At 40.6% G+C, this 22858-nt stretch overlaps 1 protein-coding gene across 1 annotated transcript in view; it reads right to left on the bottom strand.

Moving 5' to 3' along the window:
• Positions 1–1803: 1803 nt before the first annotated feature.
• megf10 (multiple EGF-like-domains 10) overlaps positions 1804–22858 on the bottom strand; it is a gene marked incomplete at both ends in the record, with an annotated part of 79291 nt that continues 58236 nt past the window's right edge. The window contains 9 exons of the mRNA XM_083641156.1: positions 1804–1982; positions 6275–6475; positions 7337–7381; positions 8798–8915; positions 9810–9913; positions 10154–10378; positions 18548–18676; positions 18983–19111; positions 20519–20647. Coding sequence (XP_083497282.1) covers positions 1804–1982; positions 6275–6475; positions 7337–7381; positions 8798–8915; positions 9810–9913; positions 10154–10378; positions 18548–18676; positions 18983–19111; positions 20519–20647 — 1259 coding nt within the window. The remainder of the gene's footprint in view (positions 1983–6274; positions 6476–7336; positions 7382–8797; positions 8916–9809; positions 9914–10153; positions 10379–18547; positions 18677–18982; positions 19112–20518; positions 20648–22858) is intronic.

Genomic DNA, 22858 nt, shown 5'->3' with positions numbered 1-22858 from the left:
CAAAGACGACTAAAGTCGTCAATTGCGTTTTTTGACGGTGGGACGTGGATCAAAGCCTCATGCATCTCCTGTAAAAATATTGTAGCTATTGAAGGTGTATAACCTATTTTACGGACTCATTAGGTGGCGACAGTGCTCTCCAGATTAGAGAAAGTTGAGGAAAAAAAGCAGAAAAAGCCCCGTGATGAAAGAGAAACCGATGCATGAGCCAGAGCGGCACAGATTGCTCTGGCTGGAGCTAACGTTAGCTGCGAACAGCAGTCAATCCGCTCCCACAAATGAGCCCCTCTGTCTCTGCTGCATAGCTTCTCCACACGATTAGCCGCCAGAAAATAAAACCAAAGCCAAACCATTCTCATGAGAATGGTTTGGCTTTTCAGTGTCGCGCTGGCAGCCGGCGCACAAGGCTGAGCGCTCCGAAAATAGACTGGGTGCAGCGCACTTTGAAACGCGCAGCAGAAAGCCTAGAATCGGACGCAGCTTCATCCCAGCTCACAACCGAAACCCCAGAAACGCAGACGAACGCGAGCCCGATCCAGACTCCCCCGACGAGCGGCCGCCATCCGAACGTGGATCCGTAAGGCAGCAGAGCCTGCCATAGCAGGCAGCAGAGACTCGCCTGACACACGCAGCAGAGCCAGCAGAGCGAGCAGAGCCACCAGAGACACTCCCACAGAGGAGGAGTTTGGAGTTGAGGGGGGTGGGGGTGCTGTTTATTGAAGGAAATTACTGTTCAGATGTTTCAGGTCAGAAAATATTAGCTTCAGAGTCAGTGAATGTGCTTGAAATGCTTCATTTCACAAAAGGCTGAATATCTCAGCTTCTAATTTGAAACGTCTGTTTTTGCTGAAAACAACCTATCTTCTCCGGCTCATAACTAAAGAACGGAAAATGGTATCAATAAACTTTTTTTTGCTGATGATACAATAGAGTCTCCTCGTTCTTTATGCGTGTTCGGTGTTTACATAGTAATATCACACAATATTCTGTGGGCCTCGAGAAATCACTGAAAACGCTCTGAAACTCTGGCACTGGGAGCGTCCGTTCTCCAAAAGTGTCTGGCACTCAATGAGTTAAGGGAAAATGACATGACTGGGTTCTACATATTTACATATTGTACTGATTAACTGATTGTTGTGTAGCCTACACATAATTAAAATGGAATAGGAATACAGTTATGTGGGCTACTCAGCTTGGAGACCCGTGGATTAACACATTTTCAGACCTTTGCCCTATAAAAAATAGTCTTTAAATGGCACTTCTACCTTTGGCTAACTCACTAATCCGACACTGTCTGACTAAATGTGATTTGATTAAAACACTTGTCAAGCAGCGTGAGATCCACTCTTACCTCACGAAACAAAAATGGACACAATACATCCAAACAATATTCTTTGAAAAAGTTGCGCAAAATCCATTCAATTAGCCATTTTCTAACACTGTTAATTTGTTACAAAAATAGAGGTTTGATTTGTACTGAATGTTATAAGCAAACATGATGTGGAATGACTTCTGAAGACTTGACTGTAGGAAAATAAAACAGCCCCCAACCTGTTACATAGCCACTTTGTTGGGAAATAACAGCCATGCTACACGATTACACTCATCGATTAAAAATATAACAGCAACAAAACTTAGTATGTAGCAAGTGAGTGTAACGTGTGCCTGTTTGTGGAGTTGGAGATTGAGCTTCTGTGAGGTCAGTCACTGTCCACCTCCTGTGTGTGTGTGTGTGTGTGTGTGTGTGTGTGCGTGTGTGCGTGTGTGCGTGTGTGCGTGTGTGTGTGTGTGCGCGTGTGTGTATCAGTCACTGTCCACCTCCTTATGCAGTGAGCTGGGGCTGTCTCTAGATGGCAGCAGTGAGCTGGGGCTGTCTCTAGATGGCAGCAGGTCATAGTGACAGGGGATGTGGCTGTTTTTCGGCATGTCGTACGGGTCTTGGCCCAGTGGCGCGTGGCCGTGGCCGTTCCCAGCGGTGGGCTCTGAAAAGAAAAAAGAAAGACCGGTTATTTCATTCCTTGTTTTCTAAGTTGTTTAGTGCAGGGGTTCCCAAACGTTCTAAGTTGTTTAGTGCAGGGGTTCCCCTCGTTTTCCAAGTTGTTTAGTGCAGGGGTCCCCCTCGTTTTCTAAGTTGTTTAGTGCAGGCCTGCAGGGGTTCCCAAAAGTTTTTGGAACGCGGAGTGTGAAGTAAATGACTAGGTTTACATGACTGCAATATTGCGATATTAATGCGATTAACCCATTGATACCTGATACAGCATTTGCATATATACAGCATTTGTATATCCCTCATTTGTGTGTGTATCCCTTTAAGACCGCATGACGCGTTTCGCGGTCTTAAAGGGATACACACACAAATGCTGCATCAGGTATCAATGGGTTAAGACAATACTCTGAATAAGACACTGCAATTTTCTGATGACCTTAACCCGAATATGGTCATAGTCAGAGTAAGCAATAGTGGAATTAAGACATGTGGAGTATTCTGATCTTAATTGCATTATTGAAGTGCATTGTAGACATGTTTACACCTTAATCACACCATGACATCATATGCAAATAGTAATGTACTTCAGCAAAGAAGAAGAATAGAATATCAACTAGAAAATAGTAGTAATTATCTTAAAAGAATGTGTGTGCTTTCAAATGCAGTATGAGGTAGGCAGTTGTGAATGTTGTGAGCTGTGAGCTGTGAGTTTGACTTTTATACTGGGTGTGTGTGTGTGTGTGTGTGGGGGGGGGGGGGCACCAGACAGGGCTGCAAGGGGGGGGGACTTTGAATTTTAAAAACTTTGTCAGCTTTTCTTTTTGCAGTTTGAAACTAGATTTAGAGGAGTTATTATTGTACAATAATTACAACAATTAGTCTCTGAATAATAAAGTATTAACACGTTCACTGCCAATGACGTGTTAACACGTTTTCAGAATCCAGCTGTTGACTGCCAACGACGTGTTAACACGTCAAAAAAATCGTTTTTTTTTTTTTTGACGGTGGGGCGTTGATCAATCCCTTTTACGTCTCCTATAGAATTATTGGAGGTATTGAATGTGTATAATCTATTTTACCGACCCACTAAGTGTTGACAGTGCTCCCCCCAGACGAGCGAAAGCAAAGAAAAAACAGCGGCGGGAGGAAGCCATTCTCAAGGAAATTGCTTGGCGATTTTACAGTCATCCAGACTTGCCCGAGCGGCCGCGCCAGCAGCAGCAGCACAGAGAGCGGAGAGCGATTTGCATAATAGATTATAGGTGAAACACACTTTGAAACACCGCAGAAAGGCCAGAATCAACATCTGCCCATCGCCCACGCATTCCCCGGCCCATCTTGACTCGCACAAGGAGCGTCGCAGGCAGGCAAGCAGCAGCAGCAACGCGCTTGACACGCCCGCTGCAGAGCCAGGAGGAAGGAGGAGAAGACACACGGAGGGAGGAGTTTGAAGGGAGAGGGGTGTTTCCTGCTGTTATGGAGGAAATTACTGTTCAAAACTATTGTTTAGATGTCTGACGGTCTTACTGATGCCAAAAATGAATGGTTAAAGTGACTGTTCTATCGAATTTCACAAAAAGCCATTTATCTCAAAATAAATTTTCAGACGCTGAAACCATGCTGTACTCAACGGCTAATATCTACATAACTACTAACTCTACAAACTAACTCTTTTAGACAGAGAAAGCACACATTCTATTAGTACTTTTGTGAACTTTGTGTTCACAAAGTCAAAGCAGAAAAGAATCCTCGGCTCTTGTAAAATGAGCCAGAATCCTCAAAAAAACCCTCTGGCAAAACCTACCTACAGTAAAAAAAAAAACGGCTGGCAGTGAATGTGTTAATAATAATAATAATAATAAGCTGCTACTACTACTACTATAGTGTACTACTAATAATAAAATCATTATTATTGTTATTGTTGTTTATTATTATTGTTGTTATTAATCAGAAAGTAATTATTGTAATTATTGTTTAATGAGTATAAGAATGGAAATATAAGAAATTTAGAATATGAGTAGAATTACAGAACATTAACACTCATTGTATGTTTAGTAATCTAATGATGTACACTACATTTACATGTAATGTACATTAATATTATATAGCGCTTCACTGTTCACTGTTGCTTTTGGCCGTGCTCAAAGACACTTTACAAACACAGGATAAAGCAACTTTAATAAAGAGAAAATATTAAAATAGATGAGAGAGAGAAAAAAAGATTATAGGTCAAAAGCAACAGTGAAAAGGTGGGTTTTGAAGACTTTTTGGGAAAGATGACACAATGAGTATGAAAGACAATGAGTTTTGGCCTGTCAGAGGCCCCCCTGTCACAGCTTTAGCAAAGAGATACCTGTGATGCTTATCAAAGTGGATATACTTTATATTATGCTTTATATTATACTTTACTACATTTTATGATTATATTCAGCCAGACAGTGAGATGGAGATTTACCATTGTAAATCTGTGAGAGAGAAAAACAAAACAAAACTAACAAACAAAAACTGGGGGGGCCTGGCCCCCCTGGCCCCCCCATTAACTCTACATTGGGATACTGTCCTGCCAAAATACTGTGATATACAATATTATCAATACCGTTATCAATACCGTATATCGACAATGTTGTATGATATTTTCAATATTTATATTAGATTGTTTTTCTTTTTTTCTTTTCCCTGTTTTTGGGGAGGTCTTTTATTTGATTTCTTTCAAATTACATCAGATTTCTAGGCTATATTTCTCACTATACTCAATATCACAGGAAATGTCGTGATATTCACAAATTAATGCAAGATTCAATGTCATTGATTATCAGCCAAAGTCTAGTACTACATCATTATTGGACATAGAATTGCAATACATAATTCCCATCCAAGCAATAATAGGAGATAGGGACCTGATCGGATTCATGTTAGATAACAACAACCCATGGATTAACTTATCATTTAAGATGTGGGGAGAGGTAGTGAAAAAATACAACTTAAGTACCCAAGAGAGACTTCTAAGATGGTGTGCGTACGACACAGATTTCACCCCTAATAGAACAGACAGAAGATATAGAGGATGGGTAGCAAAAGGTGTCACTGCTTACTGTACCTGGGTTCATGAGAGCTCTCTCCAGCAATTTGAAGTACTCAAAAGGAATCATGAATTAGAAAATGCTGACTTTTACAGGTATCTTTGGGTTCGCTCCTATTTCGATCGTACTATGAAAGATCAGCTGTATTCAATGGGGAGTATTTTGGGTGTTTTTTTCTCTGCTTACAACTCTGCACCATGTAAAAAAACAATTTCCAGATTGTATAATGGAATCCAAATGTGTAAAAAAATGGATACGTTTTACATAAAGGAGAAATGGGAAGGGGAGGGCAATATGATTCTCACTGAGGAGGAGTGGGAAACGATTTGTGAATTACAATGGAGGACTACTGCCTCTCAAACTTGGAGAGAGTTTAGTTGGAAAAATACAATGCGTTTTTTCATCACTCCTCTACAGAAGAGACATCAGGTCCAAGGTTCAAGATGTTGGCGACGGTGTGGAAGTGAAAATGCAAATCACTTTCATATATTTTGGGATTGCGCTTCCCTCACCCAATATTGGCAGGAGATACACAGGACCATTGAAGCGGTTTTTAGGGTTGAAATTCCATTTAGATGTGAAGTGATGTATCTGGGTCACGAAACATTTGAGCTGAGTTGAAACGGATGCTTTACTGTTTAGAATGTTAATGGCTGCCAGTAAGAAGGCGCTAACCAAAAAGTGGCTGCGTCCTCAAGTACCAACAATAAATGACTGGGTGGATATAGTATATGATATATTTGTAATGGAAAGACTTACGTTTTCGCTGAGACTCAAGAAGGACAGATTTGAGAGGATTTGGGAAAAGTGGATTGAATTTATAACACCTAAAAGACGAGACTTTGTATAGAACTTTGTACCTCTTATGACTGTGTAAAACTAGTAGAGCATCCCCTCTATCTCTGTTGTTGTTGTTTTTTGTTCATGTTTTTGTGGTTTATTTTATGACAAGTAAATAATATAAAGAAGGAAAAGTTTGGAAAGGAGTAGATAAAGTAAATGTATACTGTTGAATGTGAAATAATGAAGGGCTACTCTACTCTACTAAAATGTTCAACTGAAATTAATGTGAAAAAACTTTTCTAAATAAAAAGAGAATTACAAAAAAAGAATTGCAATACATAGTGAATACATTACCGTACTTCAGCATACTACTACACAGCATTCACAATAACGTCAAATAAACAACTGCTTATAAGCTCCTTACCAACTTCATAGACGTTCCTGTTGGTGGGGCTGGAGTTGATCTCGGCGTACGGTGAGTCCCGTCTTGCCGGCGACTTCATTTCCACATAGCCGCACTCTGTGTTTTTGGGTGTGAGCAGTGGGGGGTCCTTGATGGTGGCGTAGGGGTTTTCAGAGCTGAGTGAGCAGGAACTGACGTGATAGGGTGCTCCCTTCACCAGATCTGAATGAGGAAGGGGGGACCAGTTAGAGATGAACACTGATCTGAATGAGGAAGGGGGGGGGGGCAGTTAGAGATGAACACTGATCTGAATGAGGAAGGGGGGGGGGGGGCAGTTAGAGATGAACACTGATCTGAATGAGGAAGAGGGGGGGGGGACCAGTTAGAGATGAACACTGATCTGAATGAGGAAGGGGGGGGGGGGGCAGTTAGAGATGAACACTGATCTGAATGAGGAAGGGGGGGGGGGGGCAGTTAGAGATGAACACTGATCTGAATGAGGGAGGGGGGGGGGCAGTTAGAGATGAACACTGATCTGAATGAGGAAGGGGGAGGACCAGTTAGAGATGAACACTGATCTGAATGAGGAAGAGGGGGGGGGGGACCAGTTAGAGATGAACACTGATCTGAATGAGGAAGGGGGAGGACCAGTTAGAGATGAACACTGATCTGAATGAGGAAGGGGAGGGGGGGGGGGGGCAGTTAGAGATGAACACCGACAACATCCAACTGAGCAGTTATTGTGGATGGCTATCGTTTAGTGTGGGTGTTCAAAATTGGAGCTGGTGCTTAACTGTATCATTGAAATCTGTGCAAAAAACCTGATCTGATACCGGTGCTAAAACCTTCTTTTTTTTAAAGCAGATCTTTTCAATTTAAAGATGATTTCACGCCGCAAACTATAATATTAGTGAAGGCGTGTGCAGCGCCGGTTTCGGAGCACTGGAGGACGGATATTTCACTCAGCAGCTCGGGCCTGGCACCTACATTTGCATTGCAATTCGGTCTGGTAAGTACCAGTCGTAAAGGTCGGGTTTCGGTACCCAACCCTAGCAGTTATTTGTTTACAATATCAGGACCCACCTCGTAAGGACTTCCCCATGTATCTCCTGTCCACTCCATACGCCCCTGGTATGATGAGGAAAAAAATTAGTAAGGAAGCAACAACATGTGTAAGAGTATCACAGCTGATCTAGTTATAATGTAATGTAATGTAATCGTTATAATGAGTAAGGTCACTGAGTGTTGGAAGCAACAACATGTGTAAGAGTATCACAGCTGATCTAGTTATAATGTAATGTAATGTAATGTAATGTAATCGTTATAATGAGTAAGGTCACTGAGTGTTGGAAGCAACAACATGTGTAAGAGTATCACAGCTGATCTAGTTATAATGTAATGTAATGTAATCGTTATAATGAGTAAGGTCACTGAGTGTTGGAAGCAACAACATGTGTAAGAGTATCACAGCTGATCTAGTTATAATGTAATGTAATGTAATCGTTATAATGAGTAAGGTCACTGAGTGTTGGAAGCAACAACATGTGTAAGAGTATCACAGCTGATCTAGTTATAATGTAATGTAATGTAATGTAATGTAATAGTTATAATGAGTAAAAGAAAAATATGTAAAAAAAATATATAGTCATCTTATGAGTCTATTGAGCCTAAAGGCTGGAACACTCCTAAGAACTAGCAGCAACAAAGGCAAACTCTTACGTCACCTTTTTCGGAGCCAGAAAGTTGCACTGGAATAGTGTAGTTATAAACAGGACAGAGGAAACTCTCCCGTAGAAATATGTTTTAGACAGATAGATGCATGATTCAGGGCGCTGAATGTGCCAGAGCTGGTTCAATGCCACATGCCCAGACAATCCGCCAGGGAGCTTGAGGGGATAATTCTACCTAGTGTCTCCATAACTTTCAAACCTAAATTTATAAACTTTGCGACGTTCATCATCGTTCAAATTTGGCTGGTGGCTTATTAACATAGGTTCCTGTGGTGTGATGAACTCAAAATGCATATTTATTTTGGGTTTCCAGGCTCATCAAAACTAATGCCAAGACTTGTGGATGGTTTCCACTGACTTCAGGATGGTTGAAATTCTTTTTCGGGATGCTTCCAGGATGGCGGTGTCATTCTGCGGTTACTTTGGTTAAAGTAACGCAAGATTAGTGTATTAAGTAACGAGTTACTCTACACAGACAGTAATAATGTAAAGTAACTTATTACTTTCAAAATAAAAGTAACTACGTAGTAATATGTAGTATATTACATTTTGAAAGTAACTTACCCAACACTGTTTAGAACCTTAAGTAAAATAAATATCAAAAGAACTTCAATTTCTATTCTTGCACAAAATATATAAATTCAAGCACTTCCAATGACCCATGTCTATTTATGTCTATTTTCAAAAAGGCCTCAATTTTTCTCTCTCAAATTCACAAACCTTCAAGGATTTCAAGGACCCTTATACAAAGTTGCCTAGTGCAGATTTGAATGCTGATATCTGAGAATGTGTGTCCATGTATTTGCCATCTTACCCAGTTCATTGAAGCAGTCTCCTTGTTTCCAGTCTGCAGGCAGTGTGCCAGTGTGGTCAGCGAGCGCCGCCCTCTTTCTCTGCTCCACATTCTTCACAAACATATGGTTGTTCTTGGCCTATGGCCGATTTGACAGGAACAGGGCACAATCAGATAGAGCCAAATGGATTAGAATACAATAGCTCTATGTAGGGCCATATGATTTCAGCAATGCAGAAGAAACAGACAGAATAATGGAGTGTGTTAATACAAATGGAATCAACTGTAAAACATGGAATATTCAATAATTTTCCATTATTTGGCTGAAATTGATAAAAGTAGGCCTAATTATCCAAATCAAAAGGAGACCTAATTTCAAAATTATAAATAAATGTACATAGATTGTAACTGTAACTACTTTTTGAATGCTATTCTACAATTCTACTTACTTCTACTATCCCATTGACCCTATTTTATTTTATTTTATTTTATTTTATTTTATTTTATTTTATTGTATTGACTGCTTTTTACATTTAGGGAGATATTGTGTGATACCGTGTTATGCTATGTTGTGTTATGTGGATATTTCATGCCTGAGTGCGAGCAACTGCAACTTGTCCCAATTTCCCCCCGGGGATCATTAAAGTCTTTCTGATTCTGATTCTGATTCTAATTGTAAAACAGGCATAGAAAAATAATTCAGTTTCTTGATTGGGGTGTTTTGAGAGGGGGGTCAGTCTTGCGTGGGACCCTTGCATCACATCACAACTAGGTTTTCACTTTGAGAAACATGTTGAAGAGGCTGTCTGAGAGAGCAAAGTCATAAAAAAATAGATAAATATTATACATGTATATCGATCTTAACTCCTAAATTAAAATTAAAATGGATTTTTTTTTTTTTTGGATGTCATATGTCTATTATAGTAAATACGCCTAGTTGTATTTAAAAAGAAACTGCAGCCTCCTGATTGGACATCTTTCTCATTGTTTCCATGGAAGCATCCAAACAGTGTCAGTGCCACCGCATTGGTACCTTTGCATAAGGCATGTTGTTGCTGCTGCACTGGGTCAGAGTGTGGTAGCTCGGGTTGGAGAAGTAGTTGCTCGGATGGGCCTCGCATGTGGGCGGGTGTGCCTCTGAAAAAGGATGAAATATCAAAAGCTATCAAGCTTAAAAAAAAAAAAAAAAAAAAAAATTAATCATTCAGAATTCAGACACTAACACAAAATGGCGGAAACACGGTTTTCGAACAGCGCTTATGAATAACTTGAATCAGAATTGTGTCCTACAGTATTAACCAGATATAGAGAGAGAGAGCAAAACACATTTATACATTACTACTTCAAGTAAACTCAATCTAGCTGTGAACGCAGTACCAGCGATGGCGTATTCAGCGGCGATCCTGAGGGCAGGAGTGTAGGTGACGTTGGGCATGGTGGGCTCTTTGCTCTTCTGCTTCTTCCTGTAGATGATGTAGAGGAGCAGCAGGGCGAGCAGCAGCAGCAGCACGATGATGCCGGCGATGGCAGAGATCTGGTAGGTGTCCCCCGGCAGGGCCGCGCTGGTCAGACTGTTCAGGCTGCCCACCACCACTGCACCCACTGCATACAGAGACAAGACATTTTCGTCACTTGATGATTTATATAAAATAGCGGCTCCCAACCTTTTCCAAGTCGTGGGCCACTTGAAAATCTCAAAAATGTCCGCGGCCCACTTCCCACTTCCCACTTCCCGCTTCCGACCGTATAAATTACAGAGGCCAAATAATGTGTTCTCAGAGCACTTTTTATTTTAACGATAAAAGGATCTGTCCATCAGCACCACACAGAAATCATAAACTAAAAGTGAGGTGCTGTAGTCTTGATTACAAATTAAAGCTACGAGCAAGATTTTCGATTGTTATTAAACAGTCTAAATTTAATATCAATGCATCACATCTTACCTCTAATAGTAGACGAGACCAACGCCGAGTAGTCTCGCTTGAACCCCGAGTGAATCGGCCAGTGTTGTCTTGATGATTAGTCTGTCTGCGGCCGGGGCAGATCAGGAAGTGAAATTAAACGGTTTGCGGCAGCCACTTTCGGCCATAACCACAAAATTACAAAATTACTTTCGAACGAGAGATGTTCGCAAGAGCAGAAAGTAGCGAGGACAGCTGTTTTGGATCTGTTTCTACGGCCGTAAACCGTTTCGCTCTGCCTAGCAACAGACCCAAAACAAGAAGGACGGCTTTCCCCGCTACATCAAAGGGCTTTGTACTCTCGCGAACATCTCTCGTTATATTCCAACAGTTTGTTTGAAAGTAATTTTGTAATTTTGTGGTTATGGCCGAAGTGGCTGCCGCAAACCGTTTCATTTCACTTCCTGATCTGCCCCGGCCCGCAGACAGACTAATCATCAATACAACGACGTTGGTCTCGTCTACTATTAGAGGTAAGATGTGAGGCATCGATATTCAATTTAGACTGTTTAATAACAATCAAAACGCTTGCTCGTAGCTGCTTTAAATAACAGTATCATTCAGCAATGGAGAAATCATATCATTATCATACATAATAAAAATAATTACATTTTTTCCACAAAGATCAAGTTTTGCAAATGATTTGGCGGCCTACAATACCTTCGCCCTAACCTTAACCCACCAGTGGGCCACATCCCACAGGTTGACAATGGCTGCCCTACGTTGATTTGTATAAAAAAACTTCAGCTATCTTGTTAAAATCCTTCAAATGACATCTACTCCTCCCTTGTTATTTGAATAATTATGCAAATATATTTCATATCAAAGGTTTTCCTGCTGGACACAAGGGGCTCTATCGTTGCATCGACCTATGAACTGCGTCCAACGCCAGACGCAGCCCAGAGTAGTGGGCGTGGACCCGCGCACTCGATATTTTGGTATTGGCGCTACACGCAGCCTTAAGCATTACAACCACGCCTTTTAAGCGTAAAATTATGCACTATCTGCTCATTGGGGAAGTGCAGTAAACGAATCACATGCTTCACTTTTCAGCTCCAATTCCACGGAGCGATCCAGTCCGGCTTCAGAAAAGCCGAGGGCTCTGATCTCCCCCCCTCCCTTTTATCCCCTCTGTCTGTCTCCATATATAGGCTATTATTCCATATTATTCTCAAACCAATCTAACTGCAGTTTAAATACTGCAAGCATGTAAATACGCTACACTATAGCAAGATCAAAATGAAAAGAATGTTCTAAACGCATCAGCTAGAAAAATATAGCCTATCACTATGATGAGATTGGTGAGAGTTTGTCCAGAATGATATCGTTTTGCTACCTTTTCTTCTCCCCTGCTGCACAGGTAGGATGATGCACATAAATATAGCCTACATTATGTAAAGTCATTGCATAAATGTGTTTTTATTGTAAAACTAAAATGTGAAGTAGAGCCAATTTATTGGAGAGGACATCACAGTAGGACATGACAGTAGAACCGCATTACACTGTCACTCATCTAAATCACGTTAAATCTGCAAGGGATATATACAGCCCCAATATGACATATATGTTTCACATAGGGTGGTGTTTTCATTTCGATGTTTTATTTGGTCCAATATTGAAATGTTCTACAATTGCACGTTGTGTTAACATTACACATTATTTAGATCTACCTTTCTATCTATTTCGGCTCATTTGGTTGCTATTTATTAGCGAAATGGATTAGCGCAATGCATGCTGGGAGATTTCACATGTGTGGCTGTTGCAGGGAAGCCAGGCAGTGAATGTTTGGCCAGAATGATCTCGTTTTCTCTCGCCTTCACTGCACAGGTAGGATGATGCAACAGCCTCTGAATGTCACGGGCTCAAAACTGTCATGTTAGAAAAAACGGTCATGTTGTTATACTATGTACGGTATAACAACTTCGGACTTGTGTTGTGTCTGTCTGAGCGAGGGAGTCAGAGAGAGAGAGAACCGGCGAACTTTTTTTCAAGCAGTTGTATTGTGCCTGTCACACTGATGAGCAAGAGAGAGGGAGTGACACAGAGAAGGGGGACAGAGGAGAGGCAGAGGAGCGCTCCGCGCAACCGGCACACTGAATAGGCCTGGTTTTCAAAAGCGCAAAGCGCTAAATTAACGCCAGGAGGGAAGGTATCATTAGGCCGGTATTTAAGGCCGAAACGCCCATTCTCGCCCATTCTGGGACTGCGCCACGCCTATTTCGCGTAAAGCGCATTTCGGGGCCTAAAGCCATGTTGCTATCGTCCCGAGGCAGGCGCAAGGCACGTTTTTTTGCGTTTAAGGCCAGTTTTTGCGCCGAAGGCCTGTGGGAGAATAGGGCCCAAGATGTCTCCTACTTCACTGTAAAGTCCGTTCTCAGTGTATGTGCAGTGGAGGAAGTTTCCACATCACACTTGACTAAGTTGAATATTGGACAGGGATTGGCTTTCAAACAATTTGTGATGTCACAAATCATGCTTGTAGGCCCGCCCCTAATTTTTTTAATTTTTCGGTGAGGTCAGAGAGAAACTTTCCACTTTCAGCAGATGAATGTGAAAACAGCTTCTAGTGTCAAACTCTGCACAGTGAAGAGAACAACATCCAACTGAAGGAACCAGAAGAAAAACACATTTTGGACTTTAGGGGGATTTAGGGAGGATTAGACAATGAGGAGCATTCTGATTGACTTCTCAAAGGCCCATGCTGTATATGGGCCATTATAAAACGGCTCTCTCAAATCAAGCAATCTGATTGGTTCACAGCCATTGTATAAATCCAATAACCGAGTCCAATAACCCATGGCCATGGGTTATTGGACTCGGTTATTGGTTGCCATGGCAACTCTCTTACTAAAAGCCTTTGGTTTAAAAAAAAACAAATGGCAGAGACAGCTGTCAGATCCTTGTGAATCGATCTTCGCTTATAACTTTACTAATACTTCGCAGAAAATGATGTTTTGTACAAGAATAGACGCGGGCTAATGTCTTAACCCCTCTCTCGCGCGCCCTCACTCTTAACCCCGCATTTCTAAATAAGACGTAACGTTACTTGGTGTCGGCATACGGCTCTGGTGTCGGGCTTTGCAAAACGCTCTCAGCTTCTCAGCAAGCGCCAGGATTGGCCAATGTCGACTTCAGTCTCCAGAACGATCCAATCAAATCACCCGCACGTCTATCTTCTTGCTAGAGGTCCCGCCTTACAGTAGTGTTTCAACTGACTCTATCAGAATACAATGCCAGTCGGATTGCTTAAATAACACACATGTCCTGTCTCCTGAGGAGGCGGAGGTCCTTTAGAGTGTGCAAGTCTGCATTAAGGACATCCTATGATACTGTAGTGGCATCTGCAATCTTCTATGCAGATTTTATATTTTATTGTCATTATTATTGCCATCATCAGAGTTTAGTGTCCCATGATGGTGTCGATGTTGTTTTAGAGGCTTTTCCACCATGACAAGAAAACTATTGCTATCAGCCTTCAAAAACCCATATCAGTCAGAACCTTATTGTGTAAAAAACCCATATCAGTCAGAACCTTATTGTGTAAAAAACCCATATCAGTCAGAACCTTATTGTGTAAAAAACCCATATCAGTCAGAACCTTATTGTGTAAAAAACCCATATCAGTCAGAACCTTATTGTGTAAAAAACCCATATCAGTCAGAACCTTATTGTGTAAAAAACCCATATCAGTCAGAACCTTATTGTGTAAAAAACCCATATCAGTCAGAATCTTATTGTGTAAAAAACCCATATCAGTCAGAACCTTATTGTGTAAAAAACCCATATCAGTCAGAACCTTATTGTGTAAAAAACCCATATCAGTCAGAACCTTATTGTGTAAAAAACCCATATCAGTCAGAACCTTATTGTGTAAAAAACCCATATCAGTCAGAATCTTATTGTGTAAAAAACCCATATCAGTCAGAACCTTATTGTGTAAAAAACCCATATCAGTCAGAACCTTATTGTGTAAAAAACCCATATCAGTCAGAATCTTATTGTGTAAAAAACCCATATCAGTCAGAACCTTATTGTGTAAAAAACCCATATCAGTCAGAACCTTATTGTGTAAAAAACCCATATCAGTCAGAACCTTGTTGTGTAAAAAACCCATATCAGTCAGAACCTTATTGTGTAAAAAACCCATATCAGTCAGAACCTTATTGTGTAAAAAACCCATATCAGTCAGAATCTTATTGTGTAAAAAACCCATATCAGTCAGAACCTTATTGTGTAAAAAACCCATATCAGTCAGAACCTTATTGTGTAAAAAACCCATATCAGTCAGAACCTTATTGTGTAAAAAACCCATATCAGTCAGAACCTTATTGTGTAAAAAACCCATATCAGTCAGAATCTTATTGTGTAAAAAACCCATATCAGTCAGAACCTTATTGTGTAAAAAACCCATATCAGTCAGAACCTTATTGTGTAAAAAACCCATATCAGTCAGAATCTTATTGTGTAAAAAACCCATATCAGTCAGAACCTTATTGTGTAAAAAACCCATATCAGTCAGAACCTTATTGTGTAAAAAACCCATATCAGTCAGAATCTTATTGTGTAAAAAACCCATATCAGTCAGAATCTTATTGTGTAAAAAACCCATATCAGTCAGAACCTTATTGTGTAAAAAACCCATATCAGTCAGAACCTTATTGTGTAAAAAACCCATATCAGTCAGAATCTTATTGTGTAAAAAACCCATATCAGTCAGAACCTTATTGTGTAAAAAACCCATATCAGTCAGAACCTTATTGTGTAAAAAACCCATATCAGTCAGAACCTTATTGTGTAAAAAACCCATATCAGTCAGAACCTTATTGTGTAAAAAACCCATATCAGTCAGAACCTTATTGTGTAAAAAACCCATATCAGTCAGAACCTTATTGTGTAAAAAACCCATATCAGTCAGAACCTTATTGTGTAAAAAACCCATATCAGTCAGAATCTTATTGTGTAAAAAACCCATATCAGTCAGAACCTTATTGTGTAAAAAACCCATATCAGTCAGAACCTTATTGTGTAAAAAACCCATATCAGTCAGAACCTTATTGTGTAAAAAACCCATATCAGTCAGAACCTTATTGTGTAAAAAACCCATATCAGTCAGAATCTTATTGTGTAAAAAACCCATATCAGTCAGAACCTTATTGTGTAAAAAACCCATATCAGTCAGAACCTTATTGTGTAAAAAACCCATATCAGTCAGAATCTTATTGTGTAAAAAACCCATATCAGTCAGAACCTTATTCTGTAAAAAACCCATATCAGTCAGAACCTTATTGTGTAAAAAACCCATATCAGTCAGAACCTTATTGTGTAAAAAACCCATATCAGTCAGAACCTTATTGTGTAAAAAACCCATATCAGTCAGAACCTTATTGTGTAAAAAACCCATATCAGTCAGAATCTTATTGTGTAAAAAACCCATATCAGTCAGAACCTTATTGTGTAAAAAACCCATATCAGTCAGAACCTTATTGTGTAAAAAACCCATATCAGTCAGAACCTTATTGTGTAAAAAACCCATATCAGTCAGAACCTTATTGTGTAAAAACCCCATATCAGTCAGAATCTTATTGTGTAAAAAACCCATATCAGTCAGAACCTTATTGTGTAAAAAACCCATATCAGTCAGAACCTTATTGTGTAAAAAACCCATATCAGTCAGAATCTTATTGTGTAAAAAACCCATATCAGTCAGAACCTTATTGTGTAAAAAACCCATATCAGTCAGAACCTTATTGTGTAAAAAACCCATATCAGTCAGAATCTTATTGTGTAAAAAACCCATATCAGTCAGAATCTTATTGTGTAAAAAACCCATATCAGTCAGAACCTTATTGTGTAAAAAACCCATATCAGTCAGAACCTTATTGTGTAAAAAACCCATATCAGTCAGAATCTTATTGTGTAAAAAACCCATATCAGTCAGAACCTTATTGTGTAAAAAACCCATATCAGTCAGAACCTTATTGTGTAAAAAACCCATATCAGTCAGAACCTTATTGTGTAAAAAACCCATATCAGTCAGAACCTTATTGTGTAAAAAACCCATATCAGTCAGAACCTTATTGTGTAAAAAACCCATATCAGTCAGAACCTTATTGTGTAAAAAACCCATATCAGTCAGAACCTTATTGTGTAAAAAACCCATATCAGTCAGAATCTTATTGTGTAAAAAACCCATATCAGTCAGAACCTTATTGTGTAAAAAACCCATATCAGTCAGAACCTTATTGTGTAAAAAACCCATATCAGTCAGAACCTTATTGTGTAAAAAACCCATATCAGTCAGAATCTTATTGTGTAAAAAACCCATATCAGTCAGAACCTTATTGTGTAAAAAACCCATATCAGTCAGAACCTTATTGTGTAAAAAACCCATATCAGTCAGAACCTTATTGTGTAAAAAACCCATATCAGTCAGAACCTTATTGTGTAAAAAACCCATATCAGTCAGAATCTTATTGTGTAAAAAACCCATATCAGTCAGAACCTTATTGTGTAAAAAACCCATATCAGTCAGAATCTTATTGTGTAAAAAACCCATATCAGTCAGAACCTTATTGTGTTCTCGTTTCAGCCGAATGGACCAAAGAATGAATAAAGTAGTGCAGGAATGAGCTCTTTTTGTGGGTTAGGGTTAGGGTTAGGGTCTTTTTGTTGCCAACCCGGAGGTCAGCTTCACACTGGTTCCCTCGTCTGGAAGTCATTGGGCTTTCTGTATGGGGATTTTGGTTAGATGCCTGAAATAAGGTCTGTGGTGAACACAAGTTTATGAACACGAGACCTTTGTGTTCAGCAAGATGATCTTCCCAAATGAGGACCACTTTTATGACTTTTAAAGCGTAAATGTGATCGTCAAAAATCGCGATGGCCAGAAAACGCTTCAATAATCAGAAAAATGGTGTTCATTTGTGAAGATTCTCTTGCTGAACACAAAGGTTCTCGTTTCATAAACGTTTGAAAACCTTATTTCATGCACCTACTGTAACCAAAATCCCCATAGAGAAATCCCATTGACTTCCGGACGAGGGAACGATGCTAACTTTTTATTTATTTTTATTGCACCTTTATTTGACCAGGTGGGCACTTGAGATCAATGATCTCTTTTTTGAGCAAGACCTGGCACCTGGCCAAAACAGCAGCTTCAGGGTTGTAGGACTCATTCCTGTTGGACTCTAGACCAGGGAAATCTAAGAGGAAAGGGAGGTGAAAAGGGGGAGGAGGCGGGAACTTTTATGCATATCTCCCCAAGCCACCAACCTCCGGTTCTGACAAATGAAGCCAATGTAGAATTACCAAAAACTGCAGGTCCTCGAGTGGCCATTTGAGGCTGCGTGCAAAAGCCAGTAAATCCCAAGGAGAGTCATCAATAAAAATTGAGTATGTGGGTGATATTTACGTTTGTTTGTATGTTTCAATTCTGTGTCCGGCCACAGCTACGCCGTTTCAAGTGCGATCGGGCTGAAACTTTCAGAGGGTGTAAAGGGCACCAGTGCGGGTGAACCTGACAGAGCCGGATTTTTTTAATTAGGCTAATTAGCTAATGATGTGATCTGTCATCAGTGATGATGTCATCAGCGATGATGTCAAAAGTGATGTCATATCGCACAGCTCGCCGACCATGTACCAACAGCAGGTAGTGCTGCGGCTCCGTCTGGCTAAAAACAACACAAACACACACACACACACAAGATGGCGACGGTCAAAATGACAGACTCGAGACTTCAAAACAGGAGGCCAGAAACCAATGCGTGACGTCACGGTGGCTCCGCCCCCATACTCGATGATGTCTCCTCACCTTGGTCACAACGAGCTCCCTTCCAGCCGGGGTTGCAGTAACAGGTGCCGGTCATGTGGTCACAGGTAGAGTTATGGAGACAGTCACACACCTGACGGCAGCCATAACCATATGAACCAGGAGGGCACTCTGCCAAACCAGGAATAACACACGGCAATCAGTCAAAGTGGAGCATAAAGAGATACGACTGGATTCAATGGCAATGCCCCCTGCAGGCGAATGGGGTCGCTGCAGCGGCAAAACATAATACACAAACAAAACAGAGAGAGAAAAGTACACCAATGGGGGAATAATCCCCCCCCCCCCCCCCCCATAATTATATGTTAAGATGATAAATAGAAACAGACACTATGAATAAAAAGTATGAAAAAAATAGGAGTTACAGTATGAGGCTGTGCAAAATAGTATTAGAATGTACTGAAGCAAGGGACTGACTTTGTTCGCAGTGGCGTCCCATGAAGCCGGTGCGACAGGTGCACTGTCCGGAGATGTGCTCGCAGTCAGCGCCGTTCCGACACTGGCAGGTCTGAGAACAGTCCTTACCATAGAAACCCAGCGGACAGCCTGCCAGACAATGATGACACAGCTACAGATAAAAGCACCTTATGCGGCTGGTAGCAACATGTTGTAATGCTGAACGTTGATGATGTATGTTTTGTTTTATTTTATTTCATGTGTCTGAGCCTGTTTGTTTGTCTTGTTTGTGTATTATTATTGTTCTATAAAAATTTAAAATAAAATATTGGGAAAAAAACTAAAAACAGGCATGCCTTTTGTTTGCTTTTTTATTATTAACAGCATTTACTTGTACTTTTACTTTCAATACTTAAGGGCTTAACACCACTTTTTCTGGAGTTTATATCCCCCTACATAACCAAGGTACACCATGCCTTTACCGTCACTGTCCGAGCAGTATACAGTGAGCTACAGTCGTGAAGTTAGTAAGTATCGTCATATAATGGATGCCAATGGTACACCAGTTCAAAATAACCAAAAACACACCTCTAATAGCGCCAAAATACATGTGCTTTAATCACCACGAGATGAAATGTTAATCCATAGTTAACGTGAAACATCATTTTCTGAGTAAATCCCCACACCGAGTTACTTCCTTGTTTGCCTGTAAAGAGCGCTTCTGCTGTACACAGCACATGCGCTGTATGTCGCGCATGCCTGGTGGCCATGTTTATAAAGTCATTCCGGCTATTTACCTTAAAAAAATATCACTTCTCCGCATTTGGATCAACATTTCATCGACTGGTGAGTACCCGAAGCACAACATGTATTTTGGCGCTATTAGAGGTGTGTTTTTGGTTATTTTGAACTGGTGTACCATTGGCATCCATTATATGACGATACTTACTAACTTCACGACTGTAGCTCACTGCACACTGCTCGGACAGTGACGGTAAAGACATGGTGTACCTTGGTTATGTGGGGGAGATATGGCAAATGAGCTAAACTCCAGAAAAAGTGGGGTATCCCTTTAAGATACAGAATGTCAGAATAATAGTTTTGTGTGAGTGTGTGCCTGCATGTGTGTGTGTGCCTGCATGTGTGTGTGTGTGTGTGTGTGTGTGTGTGTGTGTGTGTGTATGTGCGTGTGTGCCTGCATGTGTGTGTGTGCCTGCATGTGTGTGTGTGTGTGTGTGTATGTGCACACATGTGTGTGTGTGCCTGCATGTGTGTGTGTGTATGTGCGCGCATGTGTGTGTGTGCCTGCATGTGTGTGTGCCTGCATGTGTGTGTGCCTGCATGTGCGTGTGTGCCTGGTCTGCATGTGTGTGTGTGTCCCTGCATGTGTGTGTGTGTGTATGTGCGCGCATGTGTGTGTGCCTGCGTGTGTGTGTGTGTGTGTGTGTGTGTGTGTGTCTGCGTGCCTGCATGTGTGTGTGTGTGCGTGTGTGTGTGCATGCGCGCGCGCGCGCGTGTGTGTGTGTAGTCCTGCATGCGTGTGTGTGTGTGACTCACGCTGTGTGCAGTACAGGCCGGTCCAGCCCGGTGTGCACTTGCACTCCCCATCATAAGCGCTGCAGTAAGCTCCATTGTGACAGTTACACGTGTGGATGCAGTTAGGCCCCCACTGACCAGGCGGACAAGCTGCAACACAACAACATCACACATGAGCTAGGTACTAAACACACACAACATCACACATGAGCTAGGTACTAAACACACACAACATCACACATGAGCTAGGTACTAAACACACACATCACACATGAGCTAGGTACTAAACACACACATCACACATGAGCTAGGTACTAAACACACACAACATGAGCTAGGTACTAAACACACTATATCACACATGAGCTAGGTACTAAACACACACAACATGAGCTAGGTACTAAACACACACAACATCACACATGAGCTAGGTACTAAACACACACAACATCACACATGAGCTAGGTACTAAACACACACATCACACATGAGCTAGGTACTAAACACACACAACATCACACATGAGCTAGGTACTAAACACACACAACATGAGCTAGGTACTAAACACACACATCATCACACATGAGCTAGGTACTAAACACACACAACATGAGCTAGGTACTAAACACACACAACATCACACATGAGCTAGGTACTAAATACACTATATCACACATGAGCTAGGTACTAAACACACACATCACACATGAGCTAGGTACTAAACACACACAACATGAGCTAGGTACTAAACACACTATATCACACATGAGCTAGGTACTAAACACACACATCACACATGAGCTAGGTACTAAACACACACAACATGAGCTAGGTACTAAACACACACAACATCACACATGAACTAGGTACTAAACACACACAACATGAGCTAGGTACTAAACACACACATCACACATGAGCTAGGTACTAAACACACACAACATGAGCTAGGTACTAAACACACACAACATCACACATGAGCTAGGTACTAAACACACACAACATGAGCTAGGTACTAAACACACACAACATCACACATGAGCTAGGTACTAAACACACACAACATCACACATGAGCTAGGTACTAAACACACACAACATCACACATGAGCTAGGTACTAAACACACACAACATCACACATGAGCTAGGTACTAAACACACACAACATCACACATGAGCTAGGTACTAAACACACTATATCACACATGAGCTAGGTACTAAACACACACAACATGAGCTAGGTACTAAACACACACATCATCACACATGAGCTAGGTACTAAACACACACAACATCACACATGAGCTAGGTACTAAATACACTATATCACACATGAGCTAGGTACTAAACACACACATCACACATGAGCTAGGTACTAAACACACACAACATGAGCTAGGTACTAAACACACTATATCACACATGAGCTAGGTACTAAACACACACATCACACATGAGCTAGGTACTAAACACACACAACATGAGCTAGGTACTAAACACACACAACATCACACATGAGCTAGGTACTAAACACACACAACATGAGCTAGGTACTAAACACACTAGGGGTGTCACAATATATCGTCCCACGAAATTTCGCGATAGTAAAACGTCATGATATGTATCGTTGAGATGAAATCTCATATCGCAATTTTTTTTTTTTTTTTTTTTTTTTTTTTTCAAAAAATAGACTAAGAAACGTCTTTGTTTGTTGAAGTTCAATGTGTGGAAAGTAGTTCAGTTGAACAAGTCTCTGAAGAGACACATGAGAAGTTAGACAGGAGAGAAACCATTCAATTGAGTTTCTGGCAAAACTGTTTACTTGACAGGAAAAACTGAAGATGCATAAAAAATAGATTAAGAAAAGTCTTGTTGTTTGAGTTTGAAGAAAAACTGAAGATGCATAATGAGAATTTATACTGCTGAGAAACCTTTTAGTTCAAAGTACATCTAAGTGACGGTGTAACTCATTCTATTTCAAGATAAGCCTTATCTCCAATCTCATGTTTTTTCTAGTTGTTATTGTAATAACAATTTCCCACAACAGCATGTTTTGTATTTGTGCATTTCAAATAAAATGCTACTTTTCCAGTCATATATTGTCATTATTCAAGTTTAAAAAAATATTGTTAAAATCGTATCGTATCGTATCGTTATCGTGAACCCAGTATCGTGATACGTATCGTATCGTGAACTGAGTGTATCGTGACACCCCTAAAACACACACAACATCACACATGAGCTAGGTACTAAACACACACAACATCACACATGAGCTAGGTACTAAACACACACAACATCACACATGAGCTAGGTACTAAACACACACAACATGAGCTAGGTACTAAACACACTATATCA

The sequence above is a fragment of the Poromitra crassiceps genome (genome assembly GCF_964638095.1).
Source record: "Poromitra crassiceps genome assembly, chromosome: 8".
NCBI lineage: Eukaryota > Metazoa > Chordata > Actinopteri > Beryciformes > Melamphaidae > Poromitra > Poromitra crassiceps.
Note: the sequence above shows the minus strand (reverse complement) of the source record. Positions and strands in the feature narration are given on the sequence as shown.